This window comes from Rattus norvegicus, chromosome 6, assembly GCF_021556685.1.
Source record: "Rattus norvegicus strain SHRSP/BbbUtx chromosome 6, alternate assembly SHRSP_T2T, whole genome shotgun sequence".
In the NCBI taxonomy this organism is placed as follows: Eukaryota; Metazoa; Chordata; class Mammalia; order Rodentia; family Muridae; genus Rattus; species Rattus norvegicus.
In genome coordinates, this window is record NC_141539.1 from 80,403,997 (window position 1) to 80,427,226 (window position 23,230).

General features: G+C 44.0%; 1 protein-coding gene and 1 long non-coding RNA gene across 2 annotated transcripts; one reads left to right on the forward strand and one right to left on the reverse strand.

Moving 5' to 3' along the window:
• Positions 1-16,284: 16,284 nt before the first annotated feature.
• Nkx2-8 (NK2 homeobox 8) lies at positions 16,285-17,988 on the reverse strand. Its single transcript, NM_001106732.1, is given in 2 exon segments — positions 16,285-16,990; positions 17,617-17,988. Coding segments are annotated over 2 exon segments (705 nt in total). The 5' UTR covers positions 17,765-17,988; the 3' UTR covers positions 16,285-16,433.
• On the forward strand, positions 16,348-22,277 carry LOC148005254 (uncharacterized). Its single transcript, XR_015622427.1, has 3 exons — positions 16,348-17,712; positions 20,546-20,764; positions 21,181-22,277. It is a non-coding gene; the product is annotated as an uncharacterized LOC148005254 (long non-coding RNA).
• The last annotated feature ends 953 nt before the right edge of the window (positions 22,278-23,230 follow it).

Here is a 23,230-nt window from a genome sequence, read left to right on the forward strand (position 1 = left end):
TGAAGGAATTGAACAAAACCATGCAGGATCTAAAAAATGGAAACAGAAATAATAAAGAAATCACAAGAGGAGACAAACCTGGAGATAGAAAACCTAGGAAAGAGATCAGGAGTCATATGTGAAAGCATACCAACAGAATGCAAGAGATAGAAGAGAGAATCTCAGGGGCAGAAAATATCATAGGAAAAAAATAGAAAAGGAAATACAAAAAGCAAAAAAGCTCCTAATGCAAAACATCCAGGACACAATGAGAAGACAAAAATCTAAGGATAATAGGTACAGAAGAGAGCAAAGATTCCCAAATTAAACGGAGATGAAAACTTCCCTAACCTAAAGAAAGAGATGTCCAAAACAAACTTCAATAGATTGGACAAGAAAAGAAATTTCTCCCATAACAGCTCCTGGCACATATGGAAACCAAATAATCCCTTTTCATTTAAGTTTCCTGTGTACCAAGAAAACTTTAGTAACCCAAGGTCATAGAGTGCTTTTTCTGGAAACTTAATACATTTATATCTTTGTGCACCAAATGCACAAAGCAAAGAAAGAATATTAAAAGCAGTAAGGAAAAAGGGGCAAGTAACATATAAAGGCAGATCTATCAAAATTACACCAGACTTCTTACCAAAGACTATGAAAGCTAGAAGATCTTGGGCAGGGGTCATACAGACCTTAAGAGAACACAAATGCAAGCCCAGGCTACTATACTTAACAAAACTGTCCATTACCATAGATGAACAACTAAGAAATTCCATGACAGAACAAAATTTGCACAATATATGTTCACAAATCCAGCCTTACAAAGGATAAAAATGGAAAACTCCCAACACAAGGAGGAAAACTACACCCTAGAAAAAGCAAGAAAGTAATCTTCTTTCAATTAACCCAAAAGAAGATAGTCACACAAATATAATTCCAACTCTAAAAATAAAAATAATAGGAAACATAATAGTTGGTTCGTAATATCTCTCAAAATCAATGTACTCAATTCTCCAATAAAAAGATATAGACTAACAGACTGGATACTTAAACAGGACCCAGCATTTTGCTGCATTCAGGAAACAGACCTCAGTGACGAAGGCAGACACTACTATCTAAGAGTAAAACACTGGGAATAAAATTTTCAAAGCAAATGGTCCCAAGAAACAAGCTGGAGTAGCCAGTCTAATATCAAATAAAATTGACTTTCAACCAAAAGTTATCAAAAAAGATAAATCAGGAAACGTCATACTCGTCAAAGGAAAAATCCACCAAGATGAACTCTCAATTGTGAATATCTATGTTCCAAATGCAAGGGCACCCACATTCATAAAAGAAACTTTACTAAAGCTCAAAACACACAATGCACATCACACAATAATAGTGGGAGACTTCAACACCCTAATCTCATCAATGAACAGATCATGAAAATAGAAACTAAACAGAGACACAGTGAAACTAACAGAAATTATGAACCAAATGGATTTAACAGATATCTATAGAACATTTTTCCTAAAACAAAAGAATATACCTTTTTCTCAGCACCTCATAGTACCTTCTCCAAAATCGACCATATAATTGGTCACAAAACAGGACTCAACAGATACAAGAAGATAGAAATAATCCCATGCATCCTATCAGATCACCATGGACTACTGCTGGTCTTCAATAACAACAAAAGCACAGAAAGCCCACATACACATGAAAGCTGAACAATACTCTTTTCATTGATAATTTGGCCAAGGACGAAATAAAGAAAGAAATTAGAGACTTCTTGATTTTAATGAAAATAAAGGGACAACATACCCAAACTTATGGGATACAATGAAAACAGTGCGAAGAGGTAAACTCATAGCTATGAGTGCCTCCAAAAAGTAATTGGAGAGAACATACAGTAGCAACCTGACAGCACACCTGAAAGCTCTAGAACAAGAAGAAGCAAACGCACCCAAGAGGAGTAGATGGCAGGAAATAATCAAACTCAGGGCTGAAATCAACCAAATAGAAACAAAACAAAGAATCAACAAAGCCATGAGCTTGTTCTTTGAGAAAATCAACAAAATACATAAACCCTTACCCAGACTAACCAGAGGGCACAGAGACAGCATTCAAATTAATAAAATCAGAAATGAATAGGGAGACATACAACAGAAACTGAGGAAATTAAAAAAAAAATCATCAGATCCTACTACAAAATCCTATACTCAACAAAACTGAAAAATCTGGATCTAATTGATAGTTTTCTAGACAGATACCAGGTATCAAAGTTAAATCAGGATCAGATAAACCATCTAAATAGTCCCATAACCCCTAAATAATTAGAAGCAGTCTTTAGAAGTCTTGCAACCAAAGAAAGCCCAGGACCAGATGGGTTTAGTGCAGAATTCTATCAAACCTTCATAGAACACCTCATACCAATACTGTCCAAAATATTCCACAAAATAAAAACAGATGGAGCACTACAGAATTCATTCTATGAGGCCACAATTATACTTATACCTAAACCACACAAACACCCAACAAAGAAAGAGAATTTCAGACAAATTTCCCTTATGATTATTGATGCCAGAATACTCAGTGTGATTCTTGCAAACCAAATCCAAGAACACATCAAATTGATCGTCCACTTCAATCAAGTAGGCTTCATCCCAGGGATGTAGGAATGGTTCAATATATGGAAATCCATCAACATAATCTACTATATAAACAAACTCAAAGAAAAAAACCTACATGATCATCTCATTAGATGCTGATCTAATGATTTTACAAAATTCAACACCCCTTCAAGGTAAAAGTCTTGGAAAGATTGGGAATTCAAGGCCCATACCTAAACATAGTAAAAGCAATATACAGCAAACCAGTAGGCAACATAAAACTAAATGGAGAGAAACTTGAAGCAATCCCACTAAAATCAGGGACTAGACAAGGCTGCCCACTCTCTCCCTACCTATTCAATATAGTACTTGAAATCCTAGCCAGAACTATTAGACAACAAAAAGAGGTCAAAGGAATACAAATTGGAAAGGAAGAAGTCAAAATATCACTATTTGCAGATGATATGATAGTATACTTAGGTGACCTCAAAAATTCCACCAGAGAACTTCTCCAGATGATAAACAATTTCAGCAGAGTGACTGGATATAAAATTATCCCAAACAAATCAGTAGCCTTCCTCTACTCAAAGGATAAACAAGAAAGGCTGAGAAAGAAATTAGGGAAATGACACCCTTCACAATAGCCACAAATAATATAAAATACCTTGATGTGCTCTAACCAAGCAAGTGAAAGATCTGTATGACAAAAGTTTCAAGTCTCTGAAAAAAGAAATTGAAGACTCAGAAGACAGAAAGATCACTCATGTTCAAGGATTGGCAGGATTAATATAGTAAAAATGGCCATCTTACCAAAAGCTATCTACAGATTCAATGCAATCACTATCAAAATTCCAACTCAATTCTTCACAGGTTTGAAAGAGCAGTTTGGAAATTCATTTGGAATAACAAAAACCCAGGATAGAGAAAACTATACTCAACACTAATAGAACTTCTGGGGGAATCACCATCCCTGACCTCATGCTGTATTACAGAGCAATAGTGATAAAAACTGTATGGTATTGGTACAGAGACAGGCAGGTAGATCAATAGAATAAAATTGAAGACTTGGAAATGAATCCACACACCCATGGTCACTTGTTCTTTGACAAAGGAGCTAAAACCATGCAGTAGAAAAAAGACAGCATTTTCAGCAAATGGTGCTGGTTCAACTGTGGTCAGCATGCAGAAGAATGCAAATCGACCCATTCTTATTGTCCTGTACAAAGCTCAAGTCCAAGTGGATCAAGGACCTCAACATAAAACCAGATACACTGAAACTAATAGAAGAGAACATGGGGAAGAGCCTTGACCACATGGGCATAGAGGAAAATTTGCTGAACCGAACACCAATGGCTTATGCTGTAAGATCAAGAATTGACAAATGGGACCTCATAAAACTGCAAAGCTTCTATAAGGCAAAGGACACTGTCATTAGGACAAAACAGCAACCAATAGATTGGGAAACATTCTTTACCAATCCTACATCTGATAGAGGGCTAATATCTAATATATACAAAGAACTCAAGAAGTTAGCCTACAGATAATCGAATAATCCTATTAAAAATGGGGTACAGAGCTAAACAAAGAATTCTCAACTGAGGAATACTGAATGGCCAAGAAGTACCTTAAGAAATGTTCAACATCTTATCAGGGAAATACAAATCCAAACAACCCTGAGATTCCACCTTATACTGGTCAGAGGGGCTAAGATCAAAAACTCAGGTGACAGCAGATGCTGGCAAGGATTTGTAGAAAGGGGAACACTCCTCCATTGTTGGTGGAATTGCAAGCCAGTACAACCACTCTGGAAATCAGTCTGGGAGTTCCTCAGAAAGTTGGACATGGTACTACCTGAGGACCCAGCTATACCTGGGCATATGCTGAAAAGATGCTCCAACACATAACAAGGACACATGCCCCACTATGTTCATAGCAGCCTTATTTATTATAGCCAGAAGTGGAAAGAACCCAGATATCCTTCAACAGAAGAATGGATTCAGAAAATGTGGTGCATTATACAATGAAGTACTATTCAGCTATTAAAACAGTGGCTTCATGAAATTCTTAGGCAAATGGATGAAACTAGAAAATATCATCCTGAGTGAGGTAACCCAATCACAAAAGAACACATATGGTATGCACTCACTGATAAGGGGATATTAGTCCAAAAGCCTGGAATACCCAAAATACAATTCACAGACCATATGAAGCTCAAAAAGAAGGAAGAACAACATGTGGATGCTTCAGTCCTTCTTAGAAGGGGCGAAAAATTCTCACAGGAGGAAATACAGGGATAAAAAGTGGAGCAGGGACTGACAGAAAGGTCATCCTGAGACTGCCTCACCTGGAGATCCATCCCATATGCAGCCATCAAACCAGTCACTACTGCTGATGCCAAGAAGTACTTGCTGACAGGAGCCTGATATGGATGCCTCCTGAAAGACTTTGCCAGAGCCTTATTGATACAGATGCAGATGCTTGCAGCTAACCATGGGGCTGAGCATGGGAACCCCAACTGAGGAGTTAGAGAAAGGACTGAAGGAGCTGCAGAAGGAAGAACAATGATATTGACCAACCAGACCCCCCAGAGCTCCCAGGGACTAAACTGCCAACCAAAGAGTACACATCAAGTGACCCATGGCTCCAGCCGCATATGTAGCTGAGGATGGCATTGTCTGGCATCACTAGGAAGAGAAGCTCTTGTTCCTGTCAAGACTTGTTTCCCCAGTGTAGGGAAATGTAGGGTGTTGGGGTGGGAGTGAGTGGGGGTGTGTGTGTGAGCATCTTCATGGAAGCAGGAAGCAGAGGGAGGGGATGAGTGAGGGCAGAAAGGGGATAATATTGGAAACGTAAATACATAAAATATCCAATAAAAGTAAATTAATTAATTAAAAAAAAAAACCAATGAGTACATGAAATTCTTAGGCAACTGGATGGAACTAGAAAATATCATCCTGAATGAGGGAGCCCAAACCACAAAAGAACTAACATGGTCTGCACTGACTGAGAAGTAGATATTAGCCCCAAAGCTGGGAATACCCAAGATAGAATTCACAGACCACATGAAGCTCAAGAAGAAGGAAGACCAAAGTGTGGATGCTTCTGTCCTTCTTGGAAGGGGAACCAAATTTCTCACAGGAGGAATACGGAGACAAAGTGTGGAGCAGTGACTGAAGGAAAGGCCATCCATAGACTGCCCCACCTAGGGACTCATTCCACATACAGGCACCAAACCCAGACAATATTGCAGATGCCAAGAAGTACATGCTGACCTTAACCTGATATAGCTGTGTCCTGAGAGGCTGTGCCAGAGCCTGACAAATACAGAGGTGGGTGCTTGCAGCCAACCATTGAACTGAGAATGAGGTCCCCAATGGAGGAGTTAGAGAAAGGACTGAAGGAACTGAAGAGGTTAGCCACCCCATAAGAAGAACAACAATGTCAACCAACCAGACCCACAGAGCTCCCAGGGACTAAACCACCATCCCAAAAGTACACAGGGATGGACCTATGACTCTAGCTGCATATGTAGCAGAGGATGTCCTTATTGGGCATCAATGGCAAGAGAAGCCCTTGATCCTGTCAAAGCTCGATACCCCAGTGTAGTGCCATATTGGATTTGGGCCTGGCCGCTTTGTAACTGCATGGCCACAGTAAAAGTCATGGGATTGTTGGACAGAGGCCTCTCCCATGTATTTACAGCAGAGGAAGAAAAGACCAAATAGTAAACACCCGATATCTCCACTGCATGACCTCTGCTGAGCCCGGCTGATGCATGTGGAACTGACACACCTGGACCACACCTGGGTGGTGGTCAACTTACTTCTGCCTTTTACTTCCTCAGCCTTTATCCTTGAGATTTAGGCTGGTCTTCTGGGATTTCTCCCTAATTAATTCAGGTCTCCTAGTTGGTCTTTTGTTACCGAAGTCACAGTCACGAGCCAGGTAGTCACGAGCCAGGGTTTCCCACTGTGCTTCCCAGTTATTTTCTACCTGGAGACTTGGGTATATAAGTGGTGAATAAAGCTACAGGAGACACTCACTCTTTTTCCTCACTCTCACTCTTCCTTCCCATCTTCCACTCTCTCTCTCTCTCTCTCTCTCTCTCTCTCTCTCTCTCTCTCTCTCTCCCTCTCTTTCTCTCTTCCTCTCCTGGCTTGACACGATAACCTGTGTGTGTGTGTGTATGTGTGTTTCTTTCATCCCGTAGGCTTTCGACCGATTCTCGGTACCAGGTCGGTGCTGGCACCGACACCCCAGTGTAGGGGAATGTCAGGGCTGGGAAGTGAGAGAGAGTTGTTGGGTAGATGGGGAAGCACTCTCATAGAAGCAGGGGGAGGAGGGTGGGATAGCGGGTTTCTGGAGGGAAACCGATAAAGGAGATAACATTTGAGATGTAAATAAAAATTATCAAATAAAATCCAATAAGTTAAAAAAATAAAAAGAAAGAAAGGGAGAGAGAAAGAAAGGAAGAAGGAAAAAAGGAAGAAGGAAAGAAAGAAAAGGAATTATCAGACTTGAGGTGGTGCATGCCTTAATTCCAGTGCTTAGGAAGCAGAGGCAGGCGGATCTCTGTGAAGCTATCCTAGCCTACTGAGTGAATTCCAGAACAGCCAGCTTTATATTGGAAGAATCCATGGGATTTCCTTATTTTTCCAATTAATTCAGAAATGCTATGTAGAAAAATGAACTTAGAAATTCAAACCACCTGAAGAAAGCAAGAGTTTCTTGACTTGTATAGGAGAACATTTCCTAGCAAAACACGCTCATAATGTTCCAAGGCAGGGTGTTATAGCCACGGGATGAAAGCGCAGTGCATGGTTGTAGGTCCCAAACCTATAAACACGTGTGTTAGTCGTGTGTGGTAGCTCACACCTGCAAACCCCAATACTTAGGAGGATTTTGAGTTTCAGAACAATCTGAGCTATTGTCCTGGTATTGCAATATCCTGTCTCAAAAGAGGAGGAGGGGGAGGGAGAAGATGAGAGAGGGAAGGAGGGAGGGTAGGAAGGAAGAAAAAGGAAATTAATATGTGAACAGAGGAGGTCTTGGCAAAGATTTCCTAGAAATGAAGACAAGGGAACTGTTCTGGTTTGAGGGACTGACCAAGACTTTGTGCATAATAACTACACACTCTGTCCTGCTACCAGACAATTGTGAGAGGGAGCCACAAGCTATGGAAGAATATGGCCCAGGTAAAGCAAACCTAGGGAGGCTTCATTTGGCCTCATAAAATTCAACTGAAATAGAAAAAAAGTATGCATTTGGTAGATAATTCTGGCCTTCGTCTTCCTTACATAAAACATTGACTTACTTTTAAAGAAAGTTTAAATTACAAAACAAATTATGTTCAGGATGGTAAGTGTGCAGTTTGTTTACCATAATCAAGTTAATAATTATAACTATTACCACCCTTGCTATACACAGTGATCGATCATTCATCTTATAGGGACGCTTTTTCCCTTTGAGTAGTTCACCGTCATGTGTTCTCTCTCTCGGGAACCCTGGTAACCGCCATTCTCATCTGCGTCTATGAATCTGATTTCTTGCGACCCCACATATGGAAGAAATTTATATCATTCACCTTTCTCCCTCCATCTTGTTTCACTTAGCTTAGTGTCCCCAGGCTTGTTAATGTCGTGACAGCATTTGTTTCTTCTACTTACGGTTTAACAGCACACCCCTCCGTGAGCTGTGTGTGTGTCACGCTTTCCTCAAAACTTTCCCACCCACGGGCGTCTACTTAGGTTATTTCTGCCTCTTGGCTATTACAGACAGTGCAATGTTCACGAGAACACAGCTACCTTAGGACACCGACACTAATTTTCTTTTGATGTGTACACCCAGAAAAGGAATTGCTGGGTTAGAAGTAGCTCTCATTTCAAGTTTTTTTTTTTTTTTTCCGGAGCTGGGGACCGAACCCAGGGTCTTGCACTTGCTAGGCAAGCGCTCTACCACTGAGCCAAATCCCCAACCCTTCATTTCAAGTTTTAAGGAACCTTCCTACCATTTTTTAAAATTATTTTAAGTGTGTGGGTGCTTCGCCTTCATGTATGTCTGTGTACCACATGTGTGTCTGATACCTGCGGAGGCCAGAAAGGCTGTCAGATCTCCTGGATTTGAAGTTACAATAAATCTGAGCTGCCAAGTGGATTCTAAGAGTCAAACTGAGGTCTCCTGAGAGAGCAGCTTTTAACCACCTAGGCACCTTTCCAGCCTCCTTAATACGAGATTTCATAATGGGTACAATAATTCCCATTTCTAACAACAGCACAAGTTCTTCTTCATATCCTCCTTTTATTGCTTTTCTTTTTTAAATATTATATTGTGTGTGTGTGTGTGTGTGTGTGTGTGTGTGTGTGTGTGTGTGTTGGGTGTGTCTTATATAGAACATGATGCATGTATGGAGGTCAAAGGACAACTCTCAGGAGTCTGCTTTCTCTTTCTACCATGTGGAACCTAGGGAACAAACTCAGGTTGGCAGGCTTGATAGAAAGAATCTCCCTCCAGAAAACCATCCATCCCTAGCCCCCCTTTTGATAAACCACTGTACCACTAAGCAGAGGGTAATATTTTACCATGATTTGACTTACCTTTCTCTGACGATTATAATGTTGAGTACCTTTGCATACACTGGTTGAGCATCTGTGTTTGTTTTTGGATGCAAATTCAAGTTTTTTTGTTATATGGATTTATTATTGTTATTATTTTATTATTGTTGCTCAGCTATTGAGAGGTATAGGCCCCTCATATATCTAGGATACTACACACACACACATACACACACACACACACACACACACACACACACACCACACATACACACACACACCACACACATACACACACAAACACACACACACCACACATTCACACACACACACCACACCACACACATACACACACACCACACACATACACACACAAACACACACACACACACACACACACACACACACACACGGGTGCACTCGTTCACGCATGCACATGTTCACATACACACATATCTTGTGTTTTCGCCTATTCTGCAAGATGCCTTTCCTCTTTGTTGAGTGCTTCCTTTGCTGCACAAATTACTCTTGTTGTTCACAGGAGTGGATGAAACATCTTAAATAAGGCCAGTCATTTAGCCAACTGGGCTTGTCTGAGAACAGAGTGGTCTAACAGTAAGATTGCTCCCATAGCCCCGCCCTCATGCCCTAGACATCATCAGTTGCTGCTGCTTCCTGGCAGCCCCAATCCCTCTGTGTCAGCAGCGTTTTCAGTCTCTGCAGTTTACAAATCAAGTCACTCTGGCACTCTGTGGTGACAATTATGGGAAGAAGTTAAATTGATACAAACTGCAACTTTTCCCTCAGAGGTACTGAAGGCAACCAAAAGCTTCCTAAGCTCAGTTTAAATTCCTTACGTGCTAGGACTTCAGGGCTGCGGGTTTTCCATGGTGGTGCTTTCAGGAGGGTCATTGTCTAGCACCTATAGACTCTTCGCAGAAACCTTAGAGTCCTGTTTAAACTCCTCTCCCGCCGAGGAAGAAACAAACGGCTGCTTCTCTCCATATCCCTTTTCAGGGTTCTAGTTTAGTTTTTACCTAGTTAATGACAAAACCAAGTGCTGTGATGGCCAGTGCGGGACTCTTGCTAGCTGGGGATTGTCTGAGACTAGAGAAAAGAGGAGACAGAAGAATGAAGGGGAATTGTTCTTTCTAAGCCAATTTGACCCCAGCCTTTTCTCTTGATGGTCATAGTTTGCAGTGATACAGATGAGATCCCTCCTCTTCAACAGTTTACCTGAGTCTGGAATTCATCACATCTTTGATGAGAAAACAGTGCTGTTGTGAAGACCATGGGAATTAGGAACATAGCTTACTTATATATTTCAGTATTCTCCCTGTTATTTTAGTGGAAAAATGTCATTTTCAGAACGAGAAAAACAAGACGACAAGTGGAATGATAGATCAGAGATTTTTCTCTTTAAGGAAAAGACTTCCAAAGTGTCCACATCCGCCTCACATGTGTATCACATGCATATTATAGTGATATAACTAAGTGTAGTTGTTGGACTTAGGTCACTTTGTTGCTAGACATACATAAATTATTTGAGGATACATGTAATTTTCCCCCAATCAACAAGTTCAGTGAAGGGAGGAAGATATTTATGGTTTCTTCTGGAAATTTTTCTAGGACCTTTTTTGTCTTTTGTTCATTCTCTGTGCTCCATACAGCCCCAAATTAATAAGATGGTAGGTCTTATGTTCGTCCCACACAGATGAACAATAGAAAAATCCACACTACCCTTCATCTTAACTTGGGTTAAATGTGAAATGTCTCCAGCAGGGAACTGGCAGGGTGCTGTATTCAGACAGATCGATGAGTCTATTCCTGAGATTAGGCAGTAAAACTGCATCTCCTAAAAGTAACTGGTTCATTGCTCACCATTTCTCTGTTTCCCCATCCCCTCCCCCCAACTTCCCCCTCCCCAGTTTTCATCATTTCCTGACTCATAGTTGACATCTGAATTTTGTTGCATCTGTGCTGCTGCTTATGTGGTTGTATCACATCCCGAGAGCTTATGGTGTTTCAGGATTGCCTCTAGTTGAGAATTTACCTCCCAAGAGATCATTTAAACCTAAGTCGATGACTTCCTTAGGGCCAGAGGAATTTCTCCTTAGAGCCCCACCCTTCAGCAAAGCTTCAGGGGAAGATGCAACAGAAAGAAGGCTTCTTAGGTGAGAGTCAAGGGCCCTTTGGATGGATTTCCTTGACACTTTGTCACAGTTTAATTTGCAAACAGACTACATTCCTCTTCCTAGAGAATTCTTCTCAATATCCAATCCAATCCCCAGGCTAGAGAAAGAGGAACAGAAGAAAAGAAGAACCAAAGGCAGTTCGGTATTAAGAGTAGAAAAGAGAGAGTCTAATTCAGAGCCTTCGGCTGAAGTAAAGCATTTAAAAAACCTGTTACTCATACAAGACCACCCAGTCAGAATACAGGAGGATGTCATGCATGACCAGTCGCTCAGATGTCCCCTCGGTCACACCCTGCTCACTGAAGTTATGTGGAGCTGCAGCGGGTTTTGAAATCGCACAACCTCAAAAGAGACCTAGAGGGTTTAGGGTTTTTGTTTGTTTATTTTCGTTTTTATTGTTTGTCTACAAAGCAGGTTATTAATTTGAAAACTATTTTCTACTTCTAATTTGTAATGCTTTTTTTTTCCTCTCTCAGAATAAACACTAAGGCTTGTGTACTAGACATGACTGGAAAATCTGAGAACCCCTAAACTTGAGCATTTGGAAAGGAGTTGGTGTAGGAGGAACACTGGATTGTTCAATCTACACAGCTCTACTTGGTCTCCCTAGACGGCCATATCATCACTGTAGGGCTCAACATCAAAGCATTGTTCGCCTTCTTTGGCGAACTTACAGACTGAGGTATACAAGTGACGGGCACAAGGAGGAAAGGAGAATGCCTTTTGGTTATTGTTAAATGCCTTTTGGTTATTGTGCATGTGTTCAGAGGACAAGAGAGAGGTAAACAGGTGCAGAAGAGGAATTCTGAAAATAAGGAGCCATTTAGAATTCTCTACCACTGGAATGGCTTGGAAATATAAGTGGTCCTGTGGGATGCAGTTTCTCAGGCAGATTTTGAACGCTAAATAATATAGCCACATCTGAGAAATTGCTGTGCCTGTAGGACCCTACTTCCTCTAAATGCAACTTTGACTGTCTGTTATTCATATTCACTGACAACTTACTCCGTTTAGCTAAACATTCATGGCAGACAAAGAGTTAACTGAATATTCAACCACATCAAGTCTACAGCCACATGACTGTCTATCTTATTCATCAGGCAGAATTGCTTTAATGTGTGTGTGTGTGCATGTGTAGAGAGAAAAGAGAGACACACAGGCAAAGAGAGAGAGACAGAGAGAGAGACAGAGAGGCTAACGAATTGTATCAACCAAAGCAAGGGAATAATAAAACTCCATTGTTAAAAGGGAAGGTGTAGGTTAACCTGGGCTCAAATAACTTCTTTCTAACCCTTCAGTAACACATTATCTAAGATACTAAAGTGCTAAATTGGCCAGATAAGAGATGTGCTAAGATGTAAGATTTTCTGAACAACAAGGAAAGAAAATTGAAGTGAAAATTGCAATCTCCACTGGCAAGAGATTTAAGTGAGAAGAAGTGAAAATGTTTACAATGGAAGGAACTCGAGGGAATGTGAAGAGGATGATATTTAATAATAAAGATTAAATTGGAGACAGAGGAAGGAAAGGACTAAGCAACCCAGAGTCACACAGCTCCACCAGGAGCTGGGCATGGGGGTTGGGAACAGCTTCAGGGAGCTTACCAGAGTCAGCAACACCAACACCACTACTGAACACTGAGCTTACAACTGATGTCAAGGAAGTGGCAACAGATGTGTGTGTGTGTGTGTGTGTGTGTGTGTGTGTGTGTGTGTGTGTGTGTGTTCTGAAAGAAGAATGATAGTCACAGGAGAATGCCATTACCTGTACAAGAGCTCCACCTCGTTGGCAGAGACAAGAATGAATACGCATAGACAGGGCAACACAAAGTCTGTGTCCCAAAGCTGGAGGTTCAGGAGAAAGGGTTGGAGGAGACAAAACAGAGAGACAGAAAGATGCTGAAGAACATGTCTTTAAGGAAACATCTGTGAGAAGGTAACTAAGGCTGTTAAATGAAAACCCTAGAACAAAACAACCTCGAAAATATTTGCCACCAATAATTGTGGTTCATGTGAAATGGCTCAGTTAGTAAAGTAACTTGTGAAAGGGTAGTGGCAGGGGCACTCCTGGGGGTTGCCTGCTGTCCAGACTAGGTGAGTCAGGGAGTTCCATGCTCAGTGAGAGACCCTGTCTTATAAACACAGGTAGAAAACAATTGAAGACACCCAGCAGTAACCTCTGGGCTCCCCTCCACATGCACACAGAAACACTGAACATTTCCATACCTAGATGTACACATGCCCATCACACCACATGCACACGCATATACACACAATCTAAAGTTCTCAGCCCACCACTCAACCCTAGACTAACTACTCACAATCTCTTTGACCTTAAGGCTACACATATGAAAGTGGGGTTGGCGGTACTGTCTCTTGAGGACTGAACGTGCTATGCAAAACTCCTTGGACTGTCCCCTGGCATGCAGGGGATAGTTATGAGTGTTCACAAGTCAGTGGACTCTGTGAGCAGCTTCAGGAGTGGCCCCGAGCTGTATAGAGTGCATACAGCTGGCTCCTGCAGCCTGTCTATATACATAATGGCTGCATAATATATACAAAGTAACAATAGAGGAAGCTTGGAGAGTGGCTAAATGGGAGTTACAGTAACATCCTTTGATGTTTATAATTACTTTGTGCCTGTTTCTTGTCTATAAAATAAGATCTACCCACACTGTGTGTGTGTGTGTGTGTGTGTGTGTGTGTGTGTGTGCGCGCGTGTGTGTGTGTGTGTGTAAGGTTTCTGCGAGATCAGCTGTGAATGAACCTGGTGACACAGCAAATTCCACTGCAAGTTTTCTGAGTGTGATTCTGCCATGTAACGTCCATAGTGGATGGCAGGATCAGACACTAGCTCTGGGAAGGGAGTCCCCGTGGAGAGGGAGTCCCTGACTATCTTCACAGCTGTTGGCAGAAAGGACTTGGATTCAGCTTTTGTCAGAGCCAAGGATTCAGCTTTTGGGTCAGAGAGGAAATGGGCTCTTCTCTATCTTACCATAGGTATGGACAGAATACCATACTTGCCCACCCGAGTCTCTAACATGAACCGGTGGGATGTGAGTGCATTTTTCTCTTCCTATGAGGTCTTTTATTTCTAAAGGGAGGACTCTCTGGCCAATGGCAAAAGAATGCAGAGAAAGACTAACAGTTTGTATATCGTGGCTGCTGGTACCACTGTCCCCTTCCCATCCGGAGCACAGTTGACTCACTGGGTCCCTTCTGCTGTGACTCTAACCCCTAATTTGGCTCACCATTTAGGATCATAAGTCTGGCCATGAATACACTTTCCGTCACACCCTCCTGGTTAAGTCAGCCTCCCTACAGACCCCATTTTTTTTTCTGCAGACTTCATATTTATAGACCCTCCCCATTCACAGGGTCTAAAATCTGCTGGACTGGTCTCTTCTTAACTTTCTCTATTCGTGCAGGCAGAGCATGGAAGAGTCAAGCACTCGGCCAGCTACAAATCCCAACCCAGGCCCTCCTCAGAAATCCCTTCCTCTCTTTCTTTCACATCTGCTGGGGGCCAAGTCTAACAGAGAAGCTCCTGCAGGTCCCAATATATGTCTTACAACGTTGCAACTCCCTCCCTACCAATCACTTGTTAGAAAGGGGTTTTATGATACAAATTTGATAATCTCCCATGCACATTGGCACTATTCTAACTGAAGTTGTAAGCCCATAAAATTCAAGCCCTTTGTCTTCCCGAAGGCCACGAGGTTTAAAAAGATACTATTGTCCTGCCTAACACCCACTACATTGTCTCCAGGGACTGATTAAACAGAGTTCTGAATGGAAACAGTGAGGATTTTGTCTGGGTCCCTTATAGGCCTGACAATGCCGTTTTCAGTATCCAGCACAAAAGGAGGTTTAAGGATGGAGATTCTTCTAAGATAGCCCCATCCATATGGAGACAAGGTGACAGGCAGCTGAGAGCCAAATGGATCACCCACCCCCATCCCAGGTGACAACCTTGCTTCTTCCTCCCCCTCTTCCTCCTCCTCTTCCTCTTTGGACCTTTACCAAGCCCAATGCCTGTTCTCCAGACATCCCTGTTTCTGGACCAACTGGACCACTCTCCTCTCATCTTTCTGAAATGGGTTTCCAGAAATAAGGTTACAGCTCAAACGACAGCGACTGCCTGCCCTGGAGGTCCTTCCTTTCTATATTCAGAAAAAGAACAGACGCAAACCGAGGCCTGGAGTGGAAAGGAGATTGTTCCGAGTGTGCACTGCTCACTGGACTATTACTTGCCGATCACACCACAGCGTAACATTACCAAATCTCCCAGGCCACCCGCTTTCCCTGGGGTAGCCTGGAAGCAGCACCCTTGACCAGTCTTTTCTCATGATGACCTTTTTATTTCTTCACGACCCTCCCTACCCAGTCCACCGCTGCCAGGTAGAGGAGGAAGGAAATAACAGCATATTGAAGCACTCGTGACATTAACTGTAGGTTCCAAGTTCCTTGGTTCCAAGCTCCTCAGTCCCCAAGTTCTAAAACAGCCTTGAGCCAGAACCCTGCTTGCCAGGCAGGATTTACTTTCAGTCTTTGAGCCAGAGACTAAGGAATCGCCAGCTTCACTCTGCAGAGACACCACCAGATGACCCCCAGATTTTACGCAGTTCACCTCCCTCCACTCCCTTCCCTTCCCAAAGTCTTGTGATCTACAGGGTAACCGTTGGTGGACCTCAACGTAAAGGGTCTTCCGACCTCCAATCAGGGGAAACCAGTTCCCATTCCTTTAATGGCAGGAGCGCGCCAGAGACTCAACCCTCCACAGTATAATCCAGCACCACAAATCAAGGGGAAAACACTATTTCTTTAAAAAAAAATTAAGTTGCTTCATACAAATCACTATTTAAAATATACAAATAATGTTTAAGAAAGAAAATCTAGTTCTGGGATTCGCGGTGGGGCAACAAGCGGGAGTCTTGGAGAAGTCCCTTGCGTGTGTTTTTTGCGATTGCTGGTTAGAGCAACCCAGGGACCCAGGACTCAAGAGTGGATCCTGCAAGGGTCACTTCCTGAGTTTGGTGCGGCTGTAGCGCTACTGCGGCAGGCCAAACAGCAATGTCCCAAGCCTAGGGCGGCTCTAGGCACCTCGCAGCAGCCTCACCAGTTCCAGGAGACCAGAGCTGGTGGTGCTAAGTGCTGGTAGGCAGGGAAGAGGCCTAACGCTGAGCCCGGTCCGAAGGCAGTGTAACCTTGCACTGGGCACGCAGTGGCCAGGCGTGAGCTGCACTTGTCCTGGGGCACCGCAGCGGTCCCCTCACCCCTGCCATTGCACGGTGATCGGTCGTGAACCAGCACGGGTACCACTACGCGGCGCAGCAGGCCGGGAGCGGCGTGCAGATCAGCTGATGCTGTCACATCCGAAGATTCTGTGACCCCTGGCGCTCGCCCACGCTTCAGCTTGTAGCGGTGGTTCTGGAACCAGATCTTGACCTGCGTGGGCGTGAGGCGCAGAAGTCGAGCCAGCTGTTCCCGCTCGGGCGCCGACAGGTACCGCTGCTGCCGAAAGCGCCGCTCCAACTCCAAAGTCTGGGCCTTGGAGAACAGCACCCGCCGCTTCCTCCTCTTCTCTGCGTCGGAGCCAGGGGACGCCCGCCCGAGGGAAGCCAGCTGCGACGAGTCTGCAGGGCTAGTCTCCAGGCCGCTTTCATCAGAGGCTGGGAACCACAGAGCAGACATGGCCTGGTGAGAGGTCAGCCTCTGCGAGTGTCTGGGACCTGTCTCCCACCCTCGCCTACACCTCACCTCCTCATACCCTTGCTCTGGGCTTTGCTATTCATTTGCTTTGCTGGATTCACATCTGGGTACCCATGTCCCCTACTCTTACGATCTCATCCACACCACATAAGTAATCAGCAGACCTGAGATGATACCCCGGAGACACCCACCCCGAGGACCTCTTAAAGGAGTCGCACCAGCAGCTGTACTGGCAGACGACTTTCCCACAAGCTGAGTCACCAATACGGGCCACCTCTGTTTTGACATAGTTTGCAAAGCCTTGGGACACCAAAGGAAGGTGCTTCAAATCTTTAAAGATCCCCACCTTTTCCGGTCGCCAGACACCAAAACCACTACCTTCCGCAGCAATCCAGGTCCTGGGATCTACTCTCAGGATGTGCGGATCCTGACGCACCAACTGTCGGTTTAAGGACCACAGAGCCTCGCGGTTGCTCTAGGGTTCGAAGAAACCTGACTCTGGGTTGGACTTCCACTCTCTGTCCCCGAACCCAGAGGCTTGGCTGGGTTCCTCCTCCACCCCCCGCCGCAGTCCTGGCGCACTCACACGGGTAGTGGCTGCGCTCCGACTCCAGCCAGGCGGCCGTCTGAGGAACGCACGTCTGTTGCTCGCACCTCACCCTGGGCTGCGCATCCTGTTCGGGTAAATTCAGGAGGCTTCGCACGGTGAAGCCGAGGCGTCCAGAGGAGGCCATGGCCCAGGAGGGGAAGAAGGTGGGGGGCAGGGCAGGCTAGGAACCCAGGGACGCCTGGGGACGCCGCTCCTAAGGATGGAAGTGGGAGGCGCTCGCCATGCGCTGGCCTCAGGTTATCAGCGCCTTTGCGGAGGAATCCCTGTTTTTATAAACAGCCCTTGCCACTCGGTGGGCTTTGAAAGCCACGGTCCGGGTGTCCGGGGTCTTAAGTACCTGAATGAGTGCTGGAGCGAAGCCGGGGCAAGTCCGGAAGGTGCCATCTCCGCCCCCGCCCCGCCCCGCCCGGCACCCGCCCCCTCCGCAAGACTACCTCCCAGAGGTCGCAGGAAGCAGGCCTGGTATTAGCGATTGTCTGATTAGACCAAAGTGGGGACAGATAATGGGGATTGTTACCAGTGAATAACATCTTGGGTGGCGAACAGTGACCATAGTCCTCCCAACCCAGCCCCAGCTTCCTTCTCCTCTCGAACTGACATGGAGCTGGGTGGTAGAGCTGGGAAGGGTGGGACGACTTATTATTCCTTGTTTGTTTTATTCCGGAGCTTGTTTGCCGAAATGGTAGTTTCTCATAATTATTTGGAAAGTGATTTATAACTACGTTAAAGTGGCGCACTTTTTATTTTTATTTTTTTGGTAGCATCCTTTAGATAGTGGAGGATAGCCTGGTCTTTCCAGTTGTCTGGGGCACAGGTTTTGTAGGAGGTCCCCCCCCCCTCACCCCTACACACACACACCGCAACAGTCTGAAAGGATTGGGAGCCTGCGGGAGAGCTCCGGACCTGTGTCTGTGTCCTCAGGCCGACAAAATGGAGACAGCCAAAATCCAGGTTCAGAAATGCCCATCTTGGTCTGACCTCTATGGATCCTGAATCTGGGACTTTGGGGTTGAACTCGTCCATACAAGGACACAAGGGTGGTCCTACCAAAACCCAAGTGTTAGGACGGCCTACCAAAGGGTTCAGGCTTCCTTCATATTGTCACCCTGGCTTCGTCCCTGCTCCTCATCTCCAAGTCACCAAAGTCAGTGCCAGTTTCCGAGTTAGCAGCATAGGAAGAGGGTAGTGGTCTGTGTTGCTTACAGTGTAGCAGACCACAACACAGCTGCCGGGTTTGGCATCAGAATGGGCGGATAGGCAGAATTAGCAACAGGCCTGCTCAAAAGAAATCTGCTTGGCAGATTTCTCCCAGATCCTCTAGCCCCCAACGGAGCACAGATAAAATAATCCACGTGGAAGGCGGGTGGAACGGGTAGGAGAGAGCAGAATCTGGCAGGAGCCGGCACATTCTGTTGGCCTCTAGCCTTCCTCTGGCTTCAGTCTTGCACTTGAGTGCGGTCTCAGGGGCTTCTTTCCATGGAGAGAGTTATTTGGCTATCTGGTTTCTAAATTTCAGGGATGAGAACTGCATTTGGGTAGCCGCACGGGAAAACCTGTTTTTGCTGGGGCTGAATTCGAACCTGACAAGGGCGTGGCGCCCGCCCTCACCCCGCCACCTCCGCCGCGGCCTCACTCAGCCTGGCCCCCCTCCTCCAGCTGCAGTCCTACCAAGCGTGCCTGAGGTGGCCGGTGGCACCGCGCGCTGGGTGGTCGGGGCGGAGGCTAGCCCACTATAGGCCAACTGCTAGGCCGCGAACAAAGGGGAAATGGAACTGGGACGCCCGGACCTGTTGGAAGCATTTGTTCCAGCAAAGATTTTGCATTTGTTCAGTCCGGAATAATGCGTGATTGACGTCTGCTCACAATGCGCTTTAGCTCGCTGGGATAAATCGGAGCTTGTCCGGTGTTGTCATGGTTTTCAACGGGATTCAATGGGATTGGGAGATCGATCAACTCTGCTGGCCGTCTTTCTGTGGCCCTGGCAATAGATTTATTAGTTATGTCTTTTTAAATGAGATTAAATCGAAATGACTGCGCTGACCTCTCTGCAGTGAAAACTCAGGAGGGAGCCAGAGATTCGGCGGAAGGCGTTAGAGTTTTAGAGTGTAGATTCCAAGACCCTGCGAACTTGGAAGCTGTGCCAGGCGAGGCCGCTCAAGCCTGGAAACCTACGTACACCCTAGCTCTGCCTCTGGTAAACTAGTCCATCTTGAGGTTCTCTCTCTCTGATCTGCGCCCCCAACTCCCCCGGGTCTCTCCCAAGACAGAATAGATTCGGTAATTTCTTTGACCGTTAGTTTCAGACCTTCATTCCCCCTCGAATTTCTCTGAGCAATCTATGCTATGATTCCTTGTCAGTACACTCCAATCCACCTTGCAGAACATTCTAGCAGTCAGATGTGTCAACCTTTCAGTTCGAGAAGGACTCTCCGAAGGACTCACCAGATGACTGTGGCCCTGTATTTAACAATTTTAGGAAGAACCAGGTTAGGAAATGTGCAAGAGTCTTCCTTGGGATGACTGACCTCTCTTAGCCTTTTAATCTATTTAACATTCTAAGCCCACACTGAGGTGTAGAAATAAGTAAATGACACTCTTCAGCCCTTAAGAGCTCTTCAGCATCAAATATTTGCTTTTACTCTTAGAGTTTGGCTCCCAGGCTGCACATCCCCTTTGTGGCAATTGTGTTCTGAGAGAGAACTTGGATTTGGGTTGCGTTCTTAATGTCACTTCCTGCTTCATACTCTTCAGTCGCTACAGACTTGTGCGCGCTTGTGTTTGTCCTGGGAAACCCCGGACTTCTTGGTCATACAGAGCCCAGCCATTTCTCTGCTCAAACACATTCTTGGATATTCGCCTTCTTCCTGGGGTTCTTTTCTGAAACTTTACATCCGTTCTTTACCAGATACTGCATCCAAATCACCCAAGGAAGTTGTCCCATGCAAACTATGCCTTCTGAAAAAAAAAATGGAGGAGAGGAGCCAACCCTTAGAGGAAGGGACTCTCTTCCTCACCTCGTCTACCTGGAAGAATCAAAGACTTGAGTGTAGAAAATTATTTGGATACTAGGCTAGTAGGAAAAGGGTGAGAAGACCATGACTTTTTGCACAGCAGAGATACATAGGTATGTATCCTTCCCCAACCTCATACACAAAAGATTCTTGCAATTAGAAATGTTAATTAATGTTCTCTTTCAGGGCATTTCCCCCCTAGACTTTTCTAATGTTGGTTGTGTTTTAGTCTGTGGTGCAGCACAGTTTGTGAGTATTACTACTTAATTGTCAGGGTTTCTTTCTCTGCAGTTGGATCTAGTACAGTCTAACGGGACTAGGTTTTAATCTTTTGGGAGTCTGATATGGTGAGCCAATCACACATTTCAAGTCTTACCCAGAACCACTCATGCCAGCAGGAGGCTTAAGCAGTTAAGACTAGGAAGTTCCAAAATAAAAGTATTTTCATCTTTTGGGGGGAAATTGTGCCTGTATCTCACATTGTGTCTTTTAATCCTGTTTTCCTCTTTCTTCTTTTTCTGCTTCATAGATTCCTGCAACTCTCCACAGTGCTGAGGAGAAGCAATGCTGTGAATGCTCTTGACAGATAGAGGGCCCTCCACTACCAGGGCACTTCCCCTCTCAGCAACTGCTCTCCCCTCCTCATCAGTTGTTGGTTAAAATAGCAAAAGGAGGACTGGAGAGATGGTTCAGTAGCTAAGAACACTGGCCCCTCCTCTTCCAGAGGCCCTGAGTTCAATTCCCAGCAGCCACATGGTGACTCACAACCGTCTGTAATGAGATCTGATGCCCTCTTCTGGTGTGTCTCAGTGTACTGAGACATAAAATAAATAAATAAATAAATCTCTAAAAAAAAAGCAAAATAAAAATAAAAATGGTATTTTGGTACCCAAAGAAGCATCAGAGGATGACCCCGGTTAGTTGTATGATAGATAAGAAAGGCAGCACTTAAGAATCAGATCTCTTTACCTTTCACTCTGAAAATGGGTTGCCTTGAATAAAAATCTTCCTTTCAATGGCTAAAATCAATCGCTTGGTGATGCGCTCAGCCTGGCTGCAGCTCTTTCCTCGGATGATGTACACCCACCCAGATGACAAAGGGCAGTGCTTACTCATGGGATAGGAATTTGGTCCAGTAACAAGATGTGAGATGCTCTACATTAAGTCTCTTAAAATAAGGCTTTTCCATTGCTGTTGCTGTAGTTCCTGGTCTCTTTTTCTCTTATGTTCATCCAGTGGATCAAGTAGTTACTATACATATAATGTGTGTTGTGTGTATATAGTAAAATGGTTCTATAGATTTAAAACTATGTTTAATTAAATGCCCCTGCACTCCACTTCCTAAAAGTTCAACAAGTAAGTTTTAATTTTTAAAACTGGTTTATGCGCTAACCATTCTGGTCATTTCCATGCCTTGCAGTGGCATAAAAATCTTTGCGCTGACATGGTTTGCAAATCGTCAGAATCAAAATAACTACACAACGTGGAGAAGCAGTGTGCCAAACACTGTTTGTCTAGTCTAAAATTCTTACTTTTGCTTAATTTTTTTGTTAAAGGTACTTTGTTAAATGTATACATATAAATTTGACTGCTATAAATAAGTAAATTATATTATAGATTACATGTAATATATGTGTGTGACTGGTATAAATATAGATTATAAAATACAGAATTCTTACTGAATTTTACATAACAAAAGATCCAGGCCTCAGATCAATCACACTTGGCGTTGTGTATAGAGAAGATCACACTTAGTGTTATATGTAGGCTCTCTGTAGTATTCTGTATGGACAAGGAAGATGGGCCCCAGATCATGTTTTATGACCAGTGCCTTGCACAGACTAATTCACTATGCATGCTGAAAACCAACCACTAGCACTTCAGTTGAAGCCTTTAAAACAAAAACAAGCTACCCATACAGTATAAAAAACATTGTAATGAGACCCTTAAAAATAGCTTCACTTTGTTTTGAGGTCAACTTTAAAACTTTACTGCACACTGTTAAAGTAAGATATAATTCTTTTTTTTTTTTTGATAGCAGTTTAAACTACATACCAAACCAGCCATTCTAGATCAGTGTTTGTTGATATTTTATTAAGCAGTTTCTCAAGGAGTAAAGATTCACATATTCAATTTTGACAGCACTGACAAGAATGTCACTTTAGGTTTCGAACATTTGAGAGTGTTTCACTGCACGCCTACCCTCGTAGTTCATCCTGAGTCAGGATAGATTAACCAGGAGAACTGGAGTTTAAGGAGATCCTTGAAGACAGACTGTGGTAGCATCAGAGGAAAGAGACCCTTAATAGACAGTATTAGAAAGAACGGGGTATAAGGCTAAAGAAGGGGGAATCTCACTTAAAGCTACAGGCTGCCTGATCTGATGACCTCAGGGGAGAAAATCACGGGTGGAATATTCCACACGACACAGTGGTCCCTTCCCCCCGAGTTTTTATGTTTTTTAAAATCAACTACAGTAAATGAGCTTTGCCTTTCAATTTTTCTCAAGTTGTGCTATTGAACTTATTCTTCAATTGTCCTTTGGGAAATTCTTTCTCCTTATCCATGGGGAGGTGGGG